The following is a 25,392-nucleotide window of genomic DNA, read 5'->3' as shown; positions in this document are numbered from 1 at the left end:
AACATGGAGGGAGGTTAGTGGTGCTGTTAGAAGTGTGTCAGCAAGCAGGATGTGGGACAGGGTTTGTGTAAGGAGATTACAGGTGCAGCAACATGTGTGCCAACGGTTCACTGTTTACATGAGAACAAGGGTGTTCAAAGTCCGGGCCGGGGGGGGGGCGTGAGCCAGGTGCAGCAAAAAGACCACTACTTCCTGTCAGCTACAGTACAGTAAACCTCGGATATATCGGATTCAATTGTTGCCACTGGTTTTGTCCGATATAAGCGAAAATCGTTATATGCGTATACTGGAAAATGTCTGTTTTACGCATATATCGGATTTATATCCGGTATATGCGTAAATCGGATTTTATCCGTTATAAAAAGGCACTTCCTTGACTATGTTTCCAATGTACCTGGACGCGCAGGCAACGCTGCAAACGCTGCAAATGACGTCGTATAGCGGCCTGTCACGATTCGGCGAATCGGAGCGCCACGATGCGGCCATCCGATATATGCGAGGGAAATTTCATGGAAATGCATTGGAACCGGACTGGAGATTTTGTCCGAAATAGGCGAAATCCGTTAAATAAAAAATCCGATATATGCAATGAATTTTTATTGGAAATGCATTACAGAAAAATTGGTTCTTTTTTATCTGTCCGTTGTGAGCGAATTTCCGATATATCCGAGTCCGATATATCCGAGGTTTACTGTAGTTTTGTCATCCATAGCACTAAAGGAGCAGTGCTCATGAACACATTATAAGGGGACTGAGTGGGGCTGTAGCTTGTCATTCCAACTCCATACAGTAGATGGCATCATAAAGCTGCTTCTTAAAGGAAAAGTGCACTTTTTTAGAATCCTTATGTGAGACATGAACACACTTGGGGTGTGAATCCCAGCACTGAGGACGATTCGATACACTGCCAGCGATACCATACTTTAACGATACATGGAAATTTCTGGTGATACGATGCGATACGATTCACCCTCTTCATGATGCGATATAATGCGATACAATACAAAGCGATAATCATTTAATTTAAATCAATGCAATCCGATATGATATACATTTCTTGCGATATGATGCAATTCAACATGATGCAAATAAGCAAAGGGAAAAAATGGAATTCAGTATTCATTCATTCATTCATTTTCTACCGCTTTTTCCTCACGAGGGTCGCGGGGGGTGCTGGAGCCTATCCCAGCTGTCTTCGGGCGTAAGGCGGGGTACACCCTGGACTGGTGGCCAGCCAATCACAGGGCACATATAGACAAACAACCATTCACACTCACATTCATACCTATGGACAATTTGGAGTGCCCAATTAACCTAACATGTTTTTGGAATCTGGGAGGAAAACCGGAGTACCCGGAGAAAACCCACGCATGCACAGGGAGAACATGCAAACTCCACACAGAGATGGCCGAGGGTGGAATTGAACCCTGGTCTCCTAGCTGTGAGGTCGGCGTGCTAACCACTCGACTACCGTGCAGGCCGGGAAATAAATCATTCCGGGTAAAAAATGATATTTTGCACACAAAACCAAAGACATAGGACCAGCATTATTTATTAAACAATAATTACTGCTGTAAAAAATATAGTACAGCAACAGCATTTAGTGACACTTTCAACGGTGCAATCAATGTTTGTTTATATTCCTGACTGCTAAACATACTGCTAATATGAATGACCTAGCACCTAGTCTAATACAGTAGTGAGGAGCAGAAAGTGGAAAACAACTTCTACTCTTTTAAAATTGTTTCACAATTCAGGAAGAAGCCAACTGCTCTGCTGTTCTAATGTTCTGGGGGGGTGGGGGGGGGTACTTGTTGTGGACGGACAAATAGCTCCTGGACAATTTGGAAAGCAGTGGAAGATCCAATTGTTCTGACCTGATTTGCTTGGTTTTTCCCATGTGTATGTGCCTCACGGCTTCCGTCCGTATTCAATACAAAAGGCGAAATAATGCGTTACATTAACGTCCAGTTTGGACTTTTAAGAAAAACAATCAGACTGCACTTCCGGAATAACAAACAAAAAACAGACTGTGTACATATATTTATACTGTTATTCTGTATATTTTGTATTTTTCATTCTTTAGAATTCTTTAGAATAGATGTGTCTGCACCAACTATACCAAAACAAATTCCTAGTATGTGTTTGATCATACCTGGCAATAAACCCTTTCTGATTCTGATGATGGTGCATTCATGGCACCTGGGGAACAGCATATGGGGTGAAGTTGAACATTAATAAAACGCTTGCATCGGATTTTACCGATACCCACTAACGCATCGCAATGAATCTAGATTTCACCCGTCAATTGCATCCATACTCAGTGAATGAGCCAATGCACTCGCATCACGCGTATGCACAACAATGTATTGATTAATATCGATTATTGTCCACACCCTTAGAACACACGTCACGTTACTAAGGTAGTGACACCTCGCCACACCTCACCAGCGAGTCAGCTAGCGAGTCTTGAACAGGGCCTCCCACTCCTTTTTCTGTACTTGTTAGACTCAGTTTGTGCTGCTCTGAAGGGAGTAGTTGATTTTTTAGTCTTAGTTTAGATTTTTAGATGGGTTTTCTAATAATCTATTAGCCTTATAAAATGATGAATTTGGATTAGCAGCTATACCAGGAGATTGATGCAGAGGACTGACAGTTGTTGATAGTAGGCCTCTATGCTAAAATATACATCCTTCTTTGAAAATCATCTTATTCATTTTAATTGTTTGGGAAATGGATACAAAATGTTTGTGAAATGGAAAAAAAATGTTTGTGAAATGCATGAAAATGCGTTTTTCTTTTTTTTCTTTATTTCTATTTAACTAATTCAATACCAAATATGTAATTCAATGTTCTTATAAACCCCAATCCATCCATCCATTTTCTATGCCACTTATCCTCACAAGGGTCACAGATAAGGTGGAGCCTATCCCAGCTGTCTTCGGGCGAGAGACGGGTGGCCAGCCAATCACAGGGCACATATAGACAAACAACCATTCACACTCACATTCATACCTATGGACAATTTGGAGTGGCTAATGAAGCTAGCATGTTTTTGGTATGTGAAAGGAAACGGGAGTACCCGGACAAAATCCTCGTATACGTTTTTTTGCACGAGAGAAAAAGAGGTGATGTCGCAACTCTCCACAGATGCATTTCTCCTCAGAGCCATTTTAAGCCCTACAAAACCACCACAAGGTGGCAGAAGTGCATTACATGAAAAGAAAAAATCACATATGACAGGTGGACCATGTGAGAGCATGCAGTGTAGCGTGCAGAAAGTTACGCATTTTAACTCAAAAATGTAAACCCATTCGCTACCAAAGAAATATTTATACCTTTATATTTCTAGCTTTTAGCATGAGAGGCGCAAAGAGATGATGATGCAAGTCCACAATAGAAGAGATCATGCAGGTTGCCAGGGAGGGAAAAAGTCATCTCGCCGTGTAGCGAATAGGACGTTACACATTGAAGGGAAAATTAAACATATGCACACACACACAGTTCAGTTGCAAATGTGAAAATTATAAATAGCTCATGGTGATATATTAATTAAAAAAATATATATTCAATCATGTTGTTGTGTTGTTTATGTATATATATATGTTTTCGCAAAATATATATGACTAAATTTATGCTTGAAATGTATATTTTCACAAAAATCCCCCCTTATTTGTTGAGAAGTGGGGTATACACAAACAGGGTTTTCACTGTATTTCATTGAATAATATTTAGGGGATTTTCCTGAGAATTTTGCTCAAACTTACCAATGTTTTATTGCTGATAACTATGGTAATGAATGGTAAAAAGGTAGAAACAAACTTTTTTCTGATGAAAGACAAGTCTAATCTTCTTCTGCTATATACAGTATATACCAGGGGTGGGCAAACTTTTTGACTCGCGGGCCGCATTGATTTAACAAAATTGACGGGGGGGGGGCGGGGCATACTATACATTTTACACGTAACAGTCCACCTGGAATTATGATCATGATCCCAGGTTGCATATTATTAATAATAATAATACACTTTATTTGTATAGCACTTTTCAAAATACTCAAAGACGCTTTACAGAAAAATGGACTTGAATAAAAGCAAGTAAATAGAGTAAAAGATACATTAAAATACAACATTCATTCGTTTATACGCAGTTAAACCATGGGTAAAAGCGGGGCACAGCAGTCAGGTATAAAAGTTCATTCATTCATTCATTTTCTACCGCTTTTCCTCACGAGGGTCGCGGGGGGTGCTGGAGCCTATCCCAGCTGTCTTCGGGCGAGAGGCAGGGTACACCCTGGACTGGTCGCCAGCCAATCACAGGGCACATATAGACAAACAACCATTCACACTCACATTCATACCTATGGACAATTTGGAGTCTCCAATTAACCTAGCATGTTTTTTGGAATGTGGGAGGAAACCGGAGTACCCGGAGAAAACCCACGCATGCACGGGGAGGACATGCAAACTCCACACAGAGATGGCCGAGGGTGGAATTGAACCCTGGTCTCCTCGCTGTGAGGTCTGCGCGCTAACCACACGACCCTGTGCCGCCAGTATAAAAAGTTAGACATTAAAAACAGATTTAAAGAGGTGGGTTTTTAGTTGTTTTTTGAAACTGGGAAGGTCAGGGTAAACACGCAGCGAATGGGGCAAAGAGTTCCAGTAGGGTGGGGGCAGCAATGGAGAAGGCCCTGTCACCCCATTAAGTTTAAATGAAATACTTTGGAAAGAACGGGCGGGCCGTATTCTAACACTTGGCGGGCCGGATGTGGCCCCCGGGCCGTAGTTTGCCCACCCCTGGTATATACCATGTTTATATAGCCCTACAACACAATGTTTTATACACCTTGAAAAATCAGTCAAAATCATCAAAAATGGCCGGTACCGAGAGGGACGGCTTTTGAAAATGGCTGTGATGGAATGAGTTAGCATATGCACACGCAAATGTGAAAACAAGAAATAGTTCATGGTGTTATATTTGTAAATAAATTGTTATTTCCATATTTCATCTGTCCCAAAGCAGAAATTTATGCTTGAAATGTATCTTTTCACAAAAAGCTGCTTGTCTATTTTTTAGTCGGGAACTGATATTTTCCTGAAGCTTACCCGTGTTCTACTGCTGATGACTAAGAAAGGAAAAAGGTTCCATGTTTTTATAGCCATGGAACACAATGTTGTGTGATCAGTCCAAATTTTTAGAAGGCACATAAAATAAGAAAGACGTGTGTTCATGTCTCATGTCTCTTTTTTTAAAAGTGCCCTTTCTGCCAGAGAATAAGAAGACGTAGCAGGAGGGATCAGTGTTGCCAACTTACTGCTATATTCAGCCAATAATCACAAGCCTCAACATTGTGTTTTTCAAATTAGTGACTTTTCCATATCGCTCTTCTCAACTTGACCAAACAGACCGTACTAGCCGATCTTGCCGGACCGTACTAGCAGAGCAAACTGCCTTCCCTTTAACCACGCCCTAAATGACAAGTGTGAACGCACCCTCGGCTTTTCTTGTCCAATGAATGCGTTTACCTTATCTTTATTGAAGGATCCAGTCATCCTGTTCCTCAACGAGCTGAGAGTCCTCTTCACCTTGGTACCCTTTTCCACCTTCTCGGTTCGATCATCTTCCTCCTCATTTCTATCGGACCAATTCCAGTCCATTGAAGGGAGGAAAAAACTGCATTAACAATATTGCAATCCCAATATAATATCAGCACTATCATCACAGTTGTCCTCCTCGATAGCGATGGCCCCCAGGCCGCACATTGGACAACCCAGATCCTTTTCATTCATCATTGACTGTATTTGTATTGATATGTATATTGAATTGTTTTCTGCATGTAAAACTATAATTGTAAAACTATAAAAACGTGTTTTCTGTTAACATTTTTGGCTTTCTGGAACGGATGGACTTGCATTTTTTCTTCTTATGAGAAAAATGCATTTGGTTAGAGAATGTTTTGGTTAGAGTCGGACCTTCCGGTGTGGATTCATGATGCAAACCAAGGATCATAAAATATCATAAAATATAATTACATTGATTTCATGTCATTCATGGTTAACTGGAGGCTATATTGTCAGCTGGGATAGGCTCCAGCCCACCCGGGACGCTGAATAGGATAAGTGGTATAGAAAACGAATGAATACATGTAATACCTATCGTATATGAAAACTAATACCAACAAGGGAACAAGCGTCATATCCTCACGGAAGATTAAATGAAGAGCAATAAGAAGTGAACTTACTCATTAGAGAGGAACTCGTACCATGTGACATTTTCCTTATCATGGGTTTTGTGGGTCCTCTGCTTGGCCCTGTGGACGACAAATTCACCTTTCACTGCCTCAAAAACCGTACACAATTGTTGACAAAGCATGCTGGAAAAAGAGTGTTCAGTCATGATGGTGTAACATGGATCACTTAGCAATTACATAATTTTTAATTTGTGGAAAAATCCTCCCAGTCATGCTTTTTATCTCCAAAGATTGGCCTTTTTCACGGAAAGAGAGTCCGATGAGGGGTAATGTGTGGGCGATAAATGCTGAGCGCTCACAGAATCAATCCTCAGACGGGCGCCCTCTACAGGCGTGATACTCGCGCCCTCAAATGTGATCAAACCTCCACCACGTGATGTGGATGAAACCAAAGTAAAGCAGGGGGAGGGTGCCGCTGGACCTCAGCCCTCAGGTTAATTATAAGGCAAAAATTTAACTTCTAACAGTAATAGCTCAAAAATAAAACATATTCTGCATGTAAAACTATAATTGTAAAACTATAAAAACATGTTTTCTGTTAACATTTTTGGCTTTCTGGAACGGATGGACTTACATTTTTTTCTTCTTAAATACATTTGGTTAGAGAATGTTTTGGTTAGAGTCGGACCTTCCGGTGATGCTAACCAAGGATCAACTGTGTCATAAAATATAAAGAGCTTGCAACCAAAAGGCTTTTTCATGAGTTTGATAGACCTCTGTCATGTGTATCCAAATCACATATTTTGGTCTTGAAATCATTTTTAAAAATATGAAAAAAAGTGATATGAAATGTATGCTTTCAACCAAAAGGCGCTATTTCCATTTCAGATTTCAACCAAAAGGAGCTAAATCCCTTTCTTTATTCTTTATTCTGATTGGCCCAAGTTTCCCATCTATTGATAATCTGACCAATCAGAGAGAAGAATACAATTGGCACTGCACATACAGAAAGCCAGTATCAGTGCGCATCCTGTTTTGTTTGTGTACATTAAGTACACGTATGATAGTTACAGTATGTTATGCAATTCAGGAGAACACAAATTGTGTTTTTACAGTATTCTGTAACATGGAAGTTTTTTTTACGCCATAAAAGGCATGTCTCTACCTTGACACCTCCAACTTTCATGAGAAACATTATTTTACTTGTACTAAAAAACATACAATGTAAAGAGTTTGGAATGAGATGATTTTTGTCACTGTCACCTTCATGGTGCAGTCAAATATGAGCACTGCTTTTAATAACATTTTTATTCATTTAATTCATAATAATTATTTTGTATTGTATGTTGAGAATGGCTTCTGTGTTGTAATTATTTTATTAGCATAGCACATTAAAGCACCTTACATTCTTTTACAACAATGCCATTGAAGAAGTTAAAGGTGACTTCAAATTTATTTCAGCCAAAAGGCGCTAAATCCGAAAAAAATATATATATATATATATAAAATACATGGTGTGTGCAGGATTTTTATAGCATGCATTTTTATGAGCTATATTGATAGCTCTTTCATTTGCAATATAGACTTGATGACCAAATAGATTGATATGTGCGTAGTTAAAAATCATTGATTTTCTTGAAATCAGTCAAAAAGGATTTAGCGCCTTTTGGTTGCAAGCTCTTCATATAATTACATTGATTTCATGTCATTCATGGTTAACTGGAAGCTATATTGTCAGCTGGGATAGGCTCCAGCCCACCCGGGATGCTGAATAGGAAAAGTGGTATAGAAAAAGAATGAATACATGTAATACCGCTGGACCTCAGCCCTCAGGTTAATTATAAGGCAAAAATTAAACTTCTAACAGCAATAGCTCAAAAATAAAACATATTTAATTGTTAATATTTTGTCATATTGCAGACCAAGAGCCTCAAACATGCTAATTCACTTTGTGTAAAATGTGAAATAAATTGAGAAAAATTGTGTGTGGATATGAGTTGGTTTAGCCTTGGCTGCTAGCTGGGTGACGGTAAAAGATGATAATAATGATGCTGTTTATTTGTGTCAACAAAACATGGAAAGTCAAAGCTGTCAGGTGCACAATTGAGAAAGAAGAGGAAAAAGGGTCCAAAGCGCTATAGCATGACTTTATGTGGATGTATATGAACAAATAAGCTAACGTTACTTGGTGCTATAGACCAGTGTTTTTCAACCTTTTTTGAGCCACGGCACGTTTTTTTACATTGTAAAAATCTTGTGGCACACCACTAACCAAAAATGTTCCAAAATGTGACCACGACCTCACACGTGCATCAATAAGTCTATGGGAGGAACAAGGTAGGTGTTGCCACACGGACCAATATTACATTGCTCTGCCAGTCTTTACACCACAGACACTCCACAGTAGCCACGTTTTTACATCACCACTTTTTCTCTTTCCCAATTACCTTTCGGGAAACAATGGTATCCATGGAAAGGAATATTCCAATCTCTTGTCTACATGCGGCGTGAAAATCAACCAGAATAGTCAATAGGGCATGCCCAGTAAAACGTAATCATCAACATCACGTGATACCGACTTCCCCGAGTTTTTCTTTCACTTGTTGGAATAACTCCGTATTGCCAGTTTTTCGTCTGTCCAGTCTTGAAATTTAGTTTGAATCAAAAACAAACTTTGCTTAGTCCAGTGCCGATTGCTGGCCTCCATTTTTAAAAGTGAAGAACGTCTGGATCTGCGTGTTACGTCATATCTGAGCATGCGCTGAAAGAACGTACCCGGGATCAATTTAAACAGGAAAAGATCAAATTCAATCTTGCTAATATTTTATAATTAAACTCAGGGCATGTTTTATATAGATATATATTTTCTTTTTTAATAAAAGTGGACTTGTGAATAAAGTATAGAAGGGTTTAGATTCTGTTCCACAGATGGCGGTAATGCACACGAAAGCTGCTTGCCAACCGCCAATAAACAACAGAAGAAGAAAAACACCGGAAGAAGAAGGCACCCTGACAACTTTCCGTTTGAGCGGGTACAAGATACCTCAATCGGATTGGTTAAAGCAGGGGTGCTCACACTTTTTCAGCATGCTACTTTTAAAATGGCCGAGTCAAAATGATCTACCCACTACAAAACATCTATTTATTTTCAAATATATTGAGGATTATTTGTACGTACAATGTATGTTGATGTACCTTACATAACCAAATGATAATATTAACATTTTTTGTAATTACCTGAGTGTACTTTGATGACTTGCACTGAATTGAATCAGCCAGGGATGCATAGTCCGGACAGTAGCTGCTGGACAGTAGCTGCTAGCCAGGTTAGCCAGGCAAACACACTTCGAAAAAGACATTGTGAAAAAAAAGTCCACCTCCCATTCCGTATGGAAGTGATATGTTTTTGCCTTTTTACTTGGTCCAGCTACTTCACTCATTTTAGTGACCATAAACTTTATCGAGGGCTTAAAATCTGACGCAATTCGCCGACTAGCTTAGCACTTTGCATCGTTGTTTACGCATGAGCGGTGACCTAAAGGTAAAAATTCAGTTGTCATCTGACTGGTTGTCCTGTATGTCAATCAAGTAACGGGGCTGGATGATAGGCTGACATCGTAAGTTCTCCTGCACTTAGAGACGTTGTTTGATTTGATTGGTCACCCGAATGGCAACATTCAGTTGTCATCTGAATGGCTGCCCTGTATATCAATCAAGTGACGGCATTGATGCTAGGATGATATTTTTTTAATGTCACGCCGCGATCAACCGGTAGATCGCGATCGACTTAATAATATTAAGTAATATTATATAATATTATATAATATTAATATATTAATATATTAAGTAATATATTAATAATATAAGGAATATTCCACCCCTGTTCAATTTTTTCTGTTTGAGCAAATAAACCAAAGTGAATTGGAATATTTGGGTCCATTCATACTATTGACATAATGGCTATTGACATAATATTTGCAAATGATGATTAATAAATGTTAATTATAAAAAGTGATATTGCATAATTCCTCACGGCACACGGTTTCTCAAGGTACACTAGTGGTTGAAAATCACTGCTATAGACTAAATGTTGAATGGCCCTGACTTGCAAAGTCCAAACCAGGCCTTTTTAAGGGCTTGTCCATTAGTCGTGATGTCATGCAACAATGATAAAAATAATAAAGACAAACCGTGTAGAATGCAGAGTGAGTTCATATAACAACAACTGTGAGGTGTGAGTTACTGATGCAGCGTTCCCTTCTAAGAGCAAAGTAATTTGGCGTCATACAGTCTGCAAACACACACTTACACACACACACAGTGACATGGTGGCACACAGTGCTTGGTCACACACATGTGAGGGGTGTCGTTTTTAGCAGCACACTGTTTACTCGACTTACCCGTGGTACAACTTTAGCTCCTGCAGAACCTTTTGTACCATCAGCCTGAGACAAACAAGACACCCAAGCTGAGTTGATATGCAGGAAGAGGGGTAGGAGGGGTGGGAGGTGGGGGGGGGGGCAGGAAGGAACTTTGATGCATCTACACAATCTGACAAACACAGCGCACATACTGTGCAGGTATACCGTACACAAACACACCATCTAAGGAGGTGGGAGAGAGCGGGGTAGGAGGAGAAGGTTGCAGATTATGACACGGAGCAGAAATGTCAACAAGGAATGGGGAAAGACCCTCTGTTCCCCGTTGCTATGGGAATGTGGGCGGAGATGAGACCATAAGGGCATGCAGAGACGGTACAGGAAGTGCACCGTCAAAAAAAGTACAATTTAGTTTCAATTGCTTGGGACTAAATATGTTAGGCTATGTTAGGTTATTCATCATTTCATTACATTTTAAGGTTTGTTTTAGCTTTAAAGTTTGATCCTAAATATTAATAAGCAGCTGGAAGAAAAAAATTAATGAAATGAGTCTAAAAATGCGACTTTCCTTGACAATAAACACATCAATGCAACATAATGTAATAAAAATGTAACAAATAAATATCTACATGTAACAAAACCCACCCATATAGCCTTGACGCAAGGCATGCTGGGTAGCTTCTGGTACTCTTTCTCTCTATGTGAAAAAGAGAAAGGAAGCATACTCTCTAATCTTATACAATCTTTTATTATTCATGTTTATGTTGTTGTGGCTGCTGGACTACCTAGCATACCTTGCGGGCATATGTAAATGACAGTTTTAAGCTAGGTGTTATGTTTAGCACTTGGTCGTTGTTGTTGTATGTGATATGTTAACTTGCTGTGGATGTGTTTTGTCGCACCGTTAGCAAGTATATTTGATGACCACTTATATGTAGATAGTCCCTCTCCTGGTGTAAAGAACCACAAGAGACTTCTTCATGTATGATTAGGTCTGACCAGATGGAGGTCATGTCATCATGTACATTAACGCTGTCCGACTCCACTCAGGGCTCAAGCCCACTTCACTGATGATTAGGTGGACTTACATGTGACTCTGGCCCTCAGTGGAGTGCAGGTGTTCCTCAGGGTCAAACTCCTCTGCTACACAAGAGAGGAGGTTACAGGTTACCTATTTCTGGAGTCAAACACGTATCAAACTCATACCGCCCACATGTGAAAAAACAAGCCCACCTCCCGCTGCCCTTGCAGCTTGCTTGGACGTGCGTACGATGTGGGAAATGTGTGCTGCACGTGAACATTCGTCCGTGGCGAGGATCTCCGAGCGGGAGTACACTTGCTTGCCGGGAAATCCTGCAGCCTGAAATAATATAAACATATTCATATATTATCCAGGTTGTCACCATGTTGCAAACACACAACGAGTTTAGATGTTTGGATTCCATCAAGAACAGTTTCCCCACTCCAGAGACGTGAATGAGCTCAAGTGTAATATACACACAGCAACTTATTTATTTCATCCATTAACACCTTAGACGCACCGGAACCTTATTTGGTCACTTAAGTGGCTTTCACTAACGGGCTCTCACAATACGCTGAGGTGGTGAGATGCAGACCTTCATTTCCGGTGTTTAAGCCGCTACATTTTTCTTAAACTTGAGCTCTGCGTCTTATCCGGCGGTCCAGCTCATTTCTGACTACATTCTAATATGGTATTAATAATATTAATATATTTTAGCATTGTAGTAATATTAGAAAAACAAGTATTTGTTCTGAGCAAGACATTTATTGGTGTCTGCCGGGGTCCTGCAATGGCGTCAGCCTCCCTCTGGGCTCCTCTGGTGGACAAAGGCAGCATTGCAGCACCATCCATCCATCCATTAATCCATCCATTTTTACGCTGCTTGTCATCCAACTAAATGCTTTGCTCAGACGCAATGTAATATGGGAACATGTTTTTTTATTATACACTTGTATTGGTTCTTGTTTGTATATATCTTAGGTAGCATAGGTGAATATTGAATAGTCCTTCATTGTCATTGTAACAAGTACAACGACATTGAAAAATTGCCCAACAGTCAGTGCATCATTCATATATCAACTGCATTAAGAATAAATAAATAAGATTTAAAAAAATAATATTAAAAAAATAAAAATAAAAAAAAAAAAAAAATAAAAATAAAAATAAAAATAAAAATAAAAATAAAAATGAAAATGAAAATGAAAATGAAAATGAAAATGAAAATGAAAATGAAAATGAAAATAAAAATAAAAATAAAAATAAAAATAAAAATAAAAATAAAAATAAAAATAAAAATAAAAATAAAAATAAAAATAAAAATAAAAATAAAAATAAAAATAAAAATGGGTGAGACTGGGCCGCATCAGGTTTTCCAAAAAAAAAAAAAAAACGCATTTATTAAAAACAATTTTTTTTTTTAAAACTTCCCTTTGGTTCCAATTTTCTACAATAAAAGCTCTGATAAAACATTCCACTGTTCTCAAATATCTTACTTTTTATTTTTCTACACAAAATAAGATGAAAAATAAATAAACAAATCAAGAATAAAGAAAATCAATCAATCAGTAATAAATAAATAAATAAATAAAAATAATAATAATAATAAAACGGCAAATAATAAAAACTTAAGAAACCACATATAGTTGGTGGGTAGACAAATTATTTTTTTTTCAGATTAAAATGAACAAAGCATTATTAGAGCCCTGTAGACATGACAAAACACGACTATAGTCACATTTATACTCTTTTTATTTACAACATATTGCGCAACTGCAGGGTCTTGAGACACATGCTAACTCGCAAACTAGAGAGCTAGCGACCTAAACGGTAGCCTTACCGGTTAGCCTAACTTACCACTTCCACACGGATAGGGAGGATAACTATTAACAGTTATTTAACCTTTAAAATGAACATTAATCAAACGTAATAATTTTTACTGGGTACATGATACCATACAGCATCCATATCAAACTTGCGCGGACCGCACTAACATTAAACTTTCATATCAAGGCGGAGGCCTCAAACTAGTGTCCGGCGGGCCACATGTGGCCCGTGGGCCATGTGTTTGAGACCCCTGCTCTACAGTAAAACAGTTTATGTACGCCCCAATCTTCATATGATTGTTTTTTTTCTAGACTATTTTCACCAAAGGTTTGTCCCAACATTTGTACAATATTGCACGTAACAAACTAGCACATTTGCTCGTGCTCGAACAAAGCTCAGTGTTGCTGACTGAGCACCATGTGCATTTTGTTATTTGGTACGACAGCAAAATAACCCGCCATGGGGCCAAAGAAGGTTATGAGTGGCAGCAATTTAATAAAGAAGGTGAGAAACACTGAATTCAATCCCGCCAGGATGTGCACCTGTCCTTCGTCACAATGTACCTTAACTGTAGGACTGAAGACACTCTGCTGGGGACCGTCTGTCTCCTCCAGTGGACAACCTGCGTAGCTTTCTGTCTTCTGCTGAGTGGACTGGAAGAGGCCGCTCTGCCCCCCTTCTTCATTATCCTCGCCATCGCTATCCATGGCCGTGGTGTCCAGACTTAGTCTGGCAGAGGAACAAAGACACACAATGAGCGGCAGTTCCAACAGTAAGTCACTCGCTAGCAGGACTTACACAAAAACCACCAAAGGTATTTTTAAAAAGAGGGGAAGAATGCATAACATTGTTTTATGAAAGTTGTTTAGAACATTTTACCTTCACTGAAATGATCATATGGGGTTTCATGTGGACTTATGATGCTTTTCTGACCTCTAAATGTAGTAAAAGGTTGAATTCTGGTGTTAAACCATGCAAGTTTCACATCGAGAGGTTTGCTCATTTGGAAGTGAGCCATGAAAAAAGTTTGGGATGGCTCTGAATACTTGGTTTCAGAGATTTTTTTCTAATACCGGCTCACTGTGACATCACAGTCTGCGACTTCCTTATATGGGCGTGCCCAGGTACAAGCTGAGTGGGACCGATCACAGCAGTGAGGGGAATAAATTAAAAAAACAGCTGGAATAGCTGCAGATACGGGAAGATCTAGAAAGCTTTCTGTGCAGGTTATTGTGTGTAGCTGCTCTATAGAAGTACACAACTCAATACAAAGGGACGAAAATGAGCATAATAGGTTTTCCATTTTCCTGAGGGAATCCCTAAGGGATTAATAAAGTATTCTGTGTGTCTATCTTTAGTTTAAATAAAACTGGCATCTCACCCCAGTCCAATCAAATCTTTTTTTTATATTTATTATTTTTTTTAAATATTAAAAAAATAATAATAATATATTTTTTTAAAAATTTAATTTTATATATTTCAATTAAGAAATTAAAATGACATACGACCAAATTATTCATTCAAATTTACTTTTAAAACCTTTAATCAACTATCTAGAGCAGGGGTATACAAAGTGCGGCCCAGGGGCCATTTGGAGCCAGCAGCTGAAAAACCACAAAAGCATGAATGGAAGAAAAGTGCACTAATTTAATAAGCATCATGTCAAAATATTAGGAGAATAAAGTTATAAAAATAAGATATAAAACGGTAATTTTTACAATAAAAATTTTGCTACTTTACAAGCAAAGTCATAATATTATGAAGGACGATGTTAGATCAGGGGTCTCAAACTCAATGAATTAAAAACTGGAAAAAAAATCTATAAAAAAAACTATATCCACTATATCCACAAAAAAACTATACACTTTTTCAGTACTTTGGTTCCGGTTTTCCACACCAAAATATCTGATAAAACATTCCACTGTTCTCAAATATCTTCATTTTTATTTTTCTATACACAAAATAAGATAAAAAAAATAAATAAACAAATTAAGAATAAAGACAATAAATCAATCAATCAGTAATAAATAAGTAAAATAATAACAAAACAGCAAATAAGAAAAACGTAAGAAACCACATACAGTTGGTAGAGAAATTATTTTTTTCAGATTGAAATGTACAGTATTAACAGTTATTTAACCTTTAACGTGAACATGAATGAAACTTAATAATTTGACCCAATTAGCAAGTTAGCATCGTACTCAGTTCCATGTTTGATGAGATGCTTTATCTTGACGTGTATTTTTCGTTTTATTCCAAATCATTTCCTGCATTTATTTGTACCCAGCGTCATAAGCCTTTAGCTTAATTGCTAATCCAAAGCAAAACAGGGCGGGGTAACAGGGTAGGGTAACGGTATGGGCGGGGCAAAATCATGTTAATTGTGTCTGGAGTGCACACAGCTTTAAGCTGTCATTTCAACATTAAACTTTGGTATCAAGGTGGGGGCCTCAAACTAGCATCTCGCGGGCCGCATTTGGCCCGTGGTCCGCGAGTTTGAGACCCCTGTGTTAGATGCATAACATTTTATAAAGCATACATTTTTGGGGGGGAAAGTGTTAATATAAGAAAAAAAATGGGGAGAAAATTTGTAATATTATGAAAATTAAGTTGGAATATTCTAGGATGAACCAATAGGTAAAAAAATGGGGTGCATTGAACAAAAGGTGGCGATTCAGCCAGACTTGTAAAGACGGAGGTTGCTGAACCCTGGAGGATTCCTACCCCACCTGGTCAAACAATCTGCGGAGTCTGTACTCCAGGGAGTTTGCCAGTACCCCCCAGTTGTTAAAGTCTGGAAAAGCTCCGGGCCCTGATTCAATCTGCCCAGACCTGATAATCCATGCCGGCGCTGCCCTAAAGTCCTGGCTAAACAAGTTCCTATCTTCCTGCATGTGTACACTAAAGCTTCCAAAAAATCAAAAAATCTTCTTTTACAGAATTTATTTTTTTACACAGAATTCCACTGACATCCCTGCAATCCGGAAGTCCTCATATGGGCATGACCAGTTGGCTGCCATGTAATGTTTTTAACAGGTGTGAGGCAAAGCTAATTTTGTTCAGCTCAGGCAAGCATCAAGCAGAAGTGATTGGAGTTTCCGAATCCCACCCAGAGTAATTCACAAGGGACTGTTTTGTGAACATGGGCCAATACGGAGCAGGACTATCCACCAAACTCTTGCTGAAGTCGAAGAACTTTCCAACAGGACTTGGTTTCAGTGTCCAAACTGTGTTTATTTAAGTAATCGGACAAAAGGGGTTTGGCAGCCGTCTGGAAGTCCTCGAGATTGTGACCAATTGTATCTGGGTGTACTAAAGCCAGGGGTTGGACTAAATGACACAAAGTGTTTGGGCCGAGGACAGAAAACCCCAAAAAAAGTTGCAGGAAGAGGCACAAGTCTGGAAGATCTAGAAAGCTTTCTGTGCGGGTTATCGTGTGTACCTGCTCTATAGGAGTCCACAAGTCAATATAAAGGCCTGAGAGTGAGTACAAGATGTTGGAGAGACTGATTTACACCCATCTCGAATCTATTGATCCGGGTCCTTGATCAGGGAGCTAGCCCGAAACTACAGTTTTACCTTCACCGGTGGTCTTAGAACACACATTGGTCCTTGCTCCACTGGAACTGCTAAATGACCTTCATCACTCGGGTACCGAGTCCTTCCAGACTCCCTGCTTTCATTGCTGACGTCAGTCCAACACCACTGGGAGTTTGCTTTCCCAGGCCCGCTTGGGTCAACCGCCATCAAACCGGCTTCCACTGTAGCGGGTCAGTGTGGTGCTGAGGACGAGACCACGGACCACGTGATAACATCCTGCCTCGTCTATCATCATCCCAGTGGGTCTCGTGGTTTTTACAGCTGTGGACGAGAACTCGGCTGGTTGGCAATAAATGCCCACCTAGTATCTACGGGGGTTGCCGCCATCTTCTTGAGATGTTTTGACTTCATATTTATTGAATAAGTATGTGATTGATGCTTGTTGAAAAACTACAAACAGAGAAAAGTCGTACCTCCTTCCCAGGTTGATGGGGGACACGGGGACGCCCCAGCTGTGTCTTCGAGACGTGGAGACAGATCTCGCCAAGTTGGGGAAACTGTCGACGTCTCCGTTGAAATGCACGGTGCTCTGATGTGTTTGAGTGGTTTCCATGGAACCCAGGAGTCCGTTCAGATCAATAGTCACGCTCAGCCCCACTCCTGGGCCCAAGGGGTCAGCACTGTCGATCACACAGCTTGGTAACAGGGTGGGGCGCAGCTGCGTGACAACCAGGGTGCCGCCGGGTGCCTCCGATGAGGGCGATGAGGATTGACTGGCCGAAAGGGGTGCTGTCGTCTGGGATGTCCGGTCTGGACTGCTGGCCTTCAGAGGTCCTCCAAGAACAGCCTCCAAGTCCCTGAAGTAGTCCGAGTCTCCCAAAGAAGAGCTGAGGCCCTGAAGGTCCTCTAAGCTGCTGCTCACATCCACACCTCCAACGTCACTGTCGCTCACAGACGAGCATGCGTCCTGCCAAGGTGAAGACAGGTTACTATTTAGGGGGGATAACTTCTTTTTACACTTGCATGACAGTTGGGAACTTTAATGGGGACTGTTCAACCCTGAAACAGATCATTTCTCTTTAAAATAAATATAAAATATAATAAAAAAATAATGAAAGATACTAATAATAAAATCTACACCACTGTTTACTCTACTACTAAAACAAAATTACTATAACAAAAAAATAAAATAAAACATATTTAACAGGTATTTAAAAAATATATATTTAAAAACAAGACTGGAAAGGAAAAATAATAATTAAAAAAACATTGCAAAATAAAACTTTTTATATGTAAAAAGAAAACTACATGGAAAATTTAAATAAAACAAATTTAATAAAATGAAATAAGAATAATAAATAAAGGCATAAAAAATATTTTTAAAACATTTATATTTAAATAATAAAAGACAAAAAAAATCTACAATAATACACACTTTTTAAACGTAAAAACAAGACTACATGGACAATTTTAATAAAACAAATTCAATAAAATTAAGTAATAACAATATAGGCAATTAAACATTTGGAAACAAGAATAAAGGGAAAAAAACATTTCTAAATGTCAAAACAAGGCTACAACTCCTACCTGATCCTGACTGGTCCCCCCAAAGAAGACATGCTCGGTGATGGAAGCAGGCGATGGAGATGTGGAGGACGTTGTCACTGCAGGAGTATGGAGCTGGACACGTTCTTGTCCACTGTATGGCTTGCACTCGGAGGCTGGAATATATTAGCGTTATCTTTAATTACATATGGGTTCAACATCTTTATCCTGTGTTTTATTCGGATTATGACACAGTCATGGCAGAAATCACAAAATCATTCAAAGATCTTGAAAAATGTCCAAGTAAAAAGTATTTTGTAAATGTGTAGTACTCTGCTATGGAAGGGATCTTGGTGGTGTTGGTATGTCTAAAGGCAAATACACACATGGCATGATGTAGGGATGTTACAGGACAACCTTGGCACTTTCTAACCTTGAGGGTCTCTTGCTAGGTGCTAGCATGATGACTGTTAGCATGTTAGCATTTTAGCTAATTTACTCATGTCTAAAGGCAAATACACACATGGCATGATGTGGGGATGTTACAGGACAACCTTGGCACTTTCTAACCCTGAGGGTCTTTGCTAGGTGCTAGCATGATGACTGTTAGCATGTTAGCATTTTAGCTAATTTACTCATGTCTAAAGGCAAATACACACATGGCATGATGTGGGGATGTTACAGGACAACCTTGGCACTTTTTAACCTTGAGGGTCTCTTGCTAGGTGCTAGCATGATGACTGTTAGCATGTTAGCATTTTAGCTAATTTACTCATGTCTAAACGCAAATACACACATGGCATGATGTGGGGATGTTACAGGACAACCTTGGCACTTTCTAAACTTGAGGGTCTCTTGCTAGGTGCTAGCATGATGACTGTTAGCATGTTAGCATTTTAGCTAATTTACTCATGTCTAAAGGCAAATACACACATGGCATGATATGGGGACACTATGGGACTGCCCCAAACTTTTCGGGACCTGAGGCTGTCTTGCTAGGTGCTAGCATTAGAACTGTTAGCATGTTAGCATTTTAGCTAATTTACTCATGTCTAAAGGCAAATACACACTTGGCATGATGTGGGGACACTATGGGACTGCCCCAAACTTTTCGGGACCTGAGGCTGTCTTGCTAGGTGCTAGCATTATGACTGTTAGCATGTTAGCATTTTTGCTAATTTACTCATGTCTAAAGGCAAATACACACATGGCATGATGTAGGGATGTTACAAGACAACCTTGGCACTTTCTAACCTTGAGGGTCTCTTGCTAGGTGCTAGCATGATGACTGTTAGCATGTTAGCATTTTAGCTAAATTTACTCATGTCTAAAGGCAAATACATGGAATGACGTGGGGACACTATCGGACCGCCTGGACACTTTTGGGACTTGAGGCTGTCATGCTAGGTGCTAGCATGATGACTGTTAGCATGTTAGCATTTTAGCTAATTTACTCATGTCTAAAGGCAAATACACACATGGCATGATATGGGGACACTATGGGACTGCCCCAAACTTTTCGGGACCTGAGGCTGTCTTGCTAGGTGCTAGCATTATGACTGTTAGCATGTTAGCATTTTTGCTAATTTACTCATGTCTAAAGGCAAATACACACATGGCATGATGTAGGGATGTTACAGGACAACCTTGGCACTTTCTAACCTTGAGGGTCTCTTGCTAGGTGCTAGCATGATGACTGTTAGCATGTTAGCATTTTAGCTAATTTACTCATGTCTAAAGGCAAATACACACGTGGCATGGTATGGGACTGCCCCAAACTTTTCGGGACCTGAGGCTGTCTTGCTAGGTGCTAGCATGGTAGCCGTTAGCATGTTAGCATTTTAGCTAATTTACGAATGTCTAAAGGCAAATACACACATGGCATGATGTAGGGATGTTACAGGACAACCTTGGCACTTTCTAACCTTGAGGGTCTCTTGCTAGGTGCTAGCATGATGACTGTTAGCATGTTAGCATTTTAGCTAAATTTACTCATGTCTAAAGGCAAATACATGGAATGACGTGGGGACACTATCGGACCGCCTGGACACTTTTGGGACTTGAGGCTGTCATGCTAGGTGCTAGCATGATGACTGTTAGCATGTTAGCATTTTAGCTAATTTACTCATGTCTAAAGGCAAATACACACATGGCATGATATGGGGACACTATGGGACTGCCCCAAACTTTTCGGGACCTGAGGCTGTCTTGCTAGGTGCTAGCATTATGACTGTTAGCATGTTAGCATTTTTGCTAATTTACTCATGTCTAAAGGCAAATACACACATGGCATGATGTAGGGATGTTACAGGACAACCTTGGCACTTTCTAACCTTGAGGGTCTCTTGCTAGGTGCTAGCATGATGACTGTTAGCATGTTAGCATTTTAGCTAATTTACTCATGTCTAAAGGCAAATACATGGAATGATGTGGGGACACTATCGGACCGCCTGGCCACTTTTGGGACTTGAGGCTGTCATGCTACGTGCTAGCATGATGACTGTTAGCATGTTAGCATTTTAGCTAATTTACTCATGTCTAAAGACAAATACACATGTGGCATGATATGGGGACACTATGGGACTGCCCCAAACTTTTCGGGACCTGAGGCTGTCTTGCTAGGTGCTAGCATGATGACTGTTAGCATGTTAGCATTTTAGCTAATTTACTCATGTCTAAAGGCAAATACACACGTGGCATGGTATGGGACTGCCCCAAACTTTTCGGGACCTGAGGCTGTCTTGCTAGGTGCTAGCATGGTAGCCGTTAGCATGTTAGCATTTTAGCTAATTTACGAATGTCTAAAGGCAAATACACACATGGCATGATGTAGGGATGTTACAGGACAACCTTGGCACTTTCTAACCTTGAGGGTCTCTTGCTAGGTGCTAGCATGATGACTGTTAGCATGTTAGCATTTTAGCTAATTTACTCATGTCTAAAGGCAAATACATGGAATGATGTGGGGACACTATTGGACCGCCTGGCCACTTTTGGGACTTGAGGCTGTCATGGTACGTGCTATCATGATGACTGTTAGCATGTTGGCATTTTAGCTAATTTACTCATGTCTAAAGACAAATACACACGTGGCATGATATGGGGACACTATGGGACTGCCCCAAACTTTTCGGGACCTGAGGCTGTCTTGCTAGGTGCTAGCATGATGACTGTTAGCATGTTAGCATTTTAGCTAATTTACTCATGTCTAAAGGCAAATACACACGTGGCATGATATGGGGACACTATGGGACTGCCCCAAACTTTTCGGGACCTGAGGCTGTCTTGCTAGGTGCTAGCATGGTAGCCGTTAGCATGTTAGCATTTTAGCTAATTTACGAATGTCTAAAGGCAAATAGACACATGGCATGATGTGAGGACACTATGGGACTGCCCCAAACTTTTCGGGACCTGAGGCTGTCTTGCTAGGTGCTAGCATGGTAGCCGTTAGCATGTTAGCATTTTAGCATTTTAGCTAATTTACGAATGTCTAAAGGCAAATAGACACATGGCATAATGTGGTGACACTATGGGACTGCATCAACCTTTTCAGTACTTGAGGCGTTCTTGCTAGGTGCTAGCACGGTAGCCGTTGGCACACCGGGCCCGAGGTTCACAGCACAGGTGGCAAGTCCATCAAAATTTCCGCGGGAATTTTCTAGTTATTATTATTATTATTATATTTATTTATTTATTACTGATTAATTGATATTTTTTATTCTTGATTTGTTTATTTATTTTTCATCTTATTTTGTGTAAAAAAATAAAAAGTAAGATATTTGAGAACAGTGGAATGTTTTATCAGAGCTTTTATTGTAGAAAATCAGAACCAAAGCAAAGTTTATTCATATTTCATTTTTTCGTTTTTAATAAATACGTTTTTTTTTTTTTGGAAAACATGATGCAGCCCAGCCTTGCCCAGACCCTAGCTCCAGTGGCCCCCAGGTAAATTGAGTTTGAGACCCCTGGTATACACACTACACAGCATTAGGAACCATAAGGCAACCCACTTGGCACCACCCCGACCAAAAGAAGTTCAAGGATTTCAAGTACCAAAAAAAGTCTCCTGAGGCGACTCGGCGTGTCCTGGTAACCTCGGCGAATTCAGCCGCGGCATCAGAGAAGGGGAAAGCCGCAGTTATGACAGCTTATGTAAGTCTCATTTCATAAGAACATTTTTTTTGCCTGAGACTAAGCCCGGCTGGCTCCGTTCCCCTTCGATGCAGCCTGTTGATTTTCTCCTCAAAAGGTCATACATCACATGATTCAGGCGCAAAAACACACACATGCGTGCTGGTATACTGTGCATTACATGATATACGCCCAGGGAGGGGAAACGAGGATCTGTACTTTCAAAGTATTACATTTATTGTTGTGCTTGTATTTTTGCAGTAGCACACAACTGTAAGAAATTTCTCCTTTTCACAAATCAACTCCCTTCCCCTTTCTGCACTTCACAAAACCAACTCCATTTCACTGACTAATGGGTACTCGATGACTGATGGGTACTGATTCACAAATGCTCAACAAATACTCGAGTTCCACCGACTCATTACTTGACAAAAACTTGAGTCATTTGAGTTGCACTTGAGTCTCACTCACTCGTGGATTGACAATGACTCGCATTCCACTGACTTACAGGTACTTGATGAAGACTCAAGTTTCACCGACTCACAAGTGTTCAACAAAGACTTAAGGTGCATTGACTCCAGGGCGCTCAATGAAGACTTGAGTTTCGCTGACTCACAGGTACCCAAAAGACGACTCAAATTTCACTGACTAATGGGTAATCGATGACCAGTCAAGCTTCACCAATTCATGAGTGCTCTGTAAGGACTCAAGTTTGACCGACTCAAAGACTTGAGTTTTACAGACTTGCAGGTGCTCGAGTTTCGCTGACTCACAGGTGCCCAAAAAAACAACTCAATTTCACTGACTAACGGGTACTCGGTGACTGATGGGTACTAATTCACAAGTGCTCAACAAATACTCGAGTTTCACTGACTCATTACTTGACAAAAACTTGAGTCATTTGAGTTGCACTTGAGTCTCACTCACTCGTGGATTGACAATGACTTGCATGCGACTGACTTATGGGTACTTGATGAAGACTCAAGTTTCACCGACTCACAAGTGTTCAACAAAGATTTAAGGTGCATTGACTCCAGAGCGCTCAATGAAGACTTGAGTTTCACTGACTCACAGGTGCCCAAAAAAACCGACTCAAATTTCACTGACTAATGGGTACTCGAACAGTCAAGCTTCACCAATTCATGAGTTCTCTGTAAGGACTCAAGTTTGACCGACTCAAAGACTTGAGTTTTACAGACTTCCAGGTGCTCGACGAAGACTCAGGTGTCACTGACACTGACTTAAGTTTCACTGACTTGCGGGGGTGTCCAACAAAGACTCAAATTGGACTAAGTAATGAGTACTTGATGAAGACTGGAGCTTCTCTGATTCACGAGTGCTTGACAAAGACTCAAAGTTGATGAAAAATTGAATTTTACTCACTAGCACGCGTTCGACGAAAAGTCAAGTTGCACTGACTCTCGGGTAGTCGATATAGGACTCGAGTTTCACTGACTCATGGGTACTCAATGAAGACTCGAGCGTCACTGATTCACTAGTGCTCGACACGACTAGAGTTTAACTGACTCAAAGAGTTGCACTTGAGTCTCACTCACTCGTGGATTGACAATGACTCGCATTCGACTGACTTACGGGTACTTGATGAAGACTCAAGTTTCACCGACTCACAAAGACTTAAAGTGCATGGACTCCAGGGCGCTCAATGAAGACTTGAGTTTCGCTGACTCACAGGTGCCCAAAAGACGACTCAAATTTCACTGAACAGTCAAGCTTCACCAATTCATGAGTGCTCTGTAAGGACTCAAGTTTGACCGACTCAAAGACTTGAGTTTTACAGACTTGCAGGTGCTCAAGTTTCGCTGACTCACAGGTGCCCAAAAGACGACTCAAATTTCACTGACTAATGGGTACGCAATGAACAGTCAAGCTTCACCAATTCATGAGTTCTCTGTAAGGACTCAAGTTTGACCGACTCAAAGACTTGAGTTTTACAGACTTGTAGGTGCTCGAGTTTCACTGACTCACAGGTGCCTAAAAAAACGACTCAAATTTCACTGACTAATGGGTACTCGATGAACAGTCAAGCTTCACCAATTCATGAGTTCTCTGTAAGGACTCAAGTTTGACTGACTCAAAGACTTGAGTTTTACAGACTTGCAGATGCTCGACGAAGACTCAGGTGTCACTGACACTGACTTTAGTTTCAGACTTGCAGGGGTGTCCAACAAAGACTCAAATTGGACTAAGTAATGAGTACTTGATGAAGAGTGGAGCTTCGCTGATTCACGAGTGCTTGACAAAGACTCAAAGTTGATGAAAAATCGAATTTTACTCACTAGCACGCGTTCGACAAAGAGTCAAGTTACGCTGACTCTCGGGTAGTCGATATAGGACTCGAGTTTCACTGACTCATGGGTACTCTATGAAGACTCGAGCGTCACTGATTCACTAGTGCTCGACAAGACTAGAGTTTAACTGACTCAAAGACTTTGGTGTCACAGACTTGCACTTTGGCAATGCGTCACATTTGACTGACTTACTTGAAGTACTTGATGAAGACATGAGTGTAACTCGATAAAGAAGCAAGCTTCAGTGATTCACAAGTGCTGGACCAAGACTCGAGGTACACTGACTAAAAATGTGCTTGACAAAGGCTTGGGTTGGACTGACCCGTTGATGCTTGACAAAGAATCACGGGTGTGTGACGAAGACTCGAGTTTCACTGACTACTCAAATTTCCTTGACTCACGAGTGCTCGACCAAGACTCGAGTTACACTGACTAAAAATGTGATTGACA

At 40.2% G+C, this 25,392-nt stretch overlaps 1 protein-coding gene across 7 annotated transcripts in view; it reads right to left on the bottom strand.

The window, feature by feature from the left end:
• arhgef18b (rho/rac guanine nucleotide exchange factor (GEF) 18b) overlaps positions 1–25,392 on the bottom strand; it is a 99,341-nt gene that overhangs the window by 67,283 nt on the left and 6,666 nt on the right. For 4 of the 7 annotated variants that reach the window (XM_058072731.1, XM_058072732.1, XM_058072730.1 and 1 more), the window contains exons 2-9: positions 18,545–18,678; positions 17,431–17,924; positions 13,981–14,146; positions 11,806–11,932; positions 11,661–11,715; positions 10,594–10,638; positions 6,245–6,313; positions 5,529–5,637 (exon numbers count right to left, since the gene is read on the bottom strand). In XM_058072731.1, coding sequence (XP_057928714.1) covers positions 5,529–5,637; positions 6,245–6,313; positions 10,594–10,638; positions 11,661–11,715; positions 11,806–11,932; positions 13,981–14,146; positions 17,431–17,570 — 711 coding nt within the window. In that variant the 5' untranslated portion in view covers positions 17,571–17,924; positions 18,545–18,678. The remainder of the gene's footprint in view (positions 1–5,528; positions 5,638–6,244; positions 6,314–10,593; positions 10,639–11,660; positions 11,716–11,805; positions 11,933–13,980; positions 14,147–17,430; positions 17,925–18,544; positions 18,679–25,392) is intronic. The other 3 variants (XM_058072727.1, XM_058072728.1, XM_058072729.1) reach the window with 3 other exon arrangements.

The sequence above is a fragment of the Doryrhamphus excisus genome, chromosome 5, assembly GCF_030265055.1.
Source record: "Doryrhamphus excisus isolate RoL2022-K1 chromosome 5, RoL_Dexc_1.0, whole genome shotgun sequence".
Lineage (NCBI taxonomy): Eukaryota > Metazoa > Chordata > Actinopteri > Syngnathiformes > Syngnathidae > Doryrhamphus > Doryrhamphus excisus.
The sequence above is the reverse complement of the archived record's forward strand: the minus strand, read 5'-3'. Positions and strand labels throughout refer to the sequence as shown.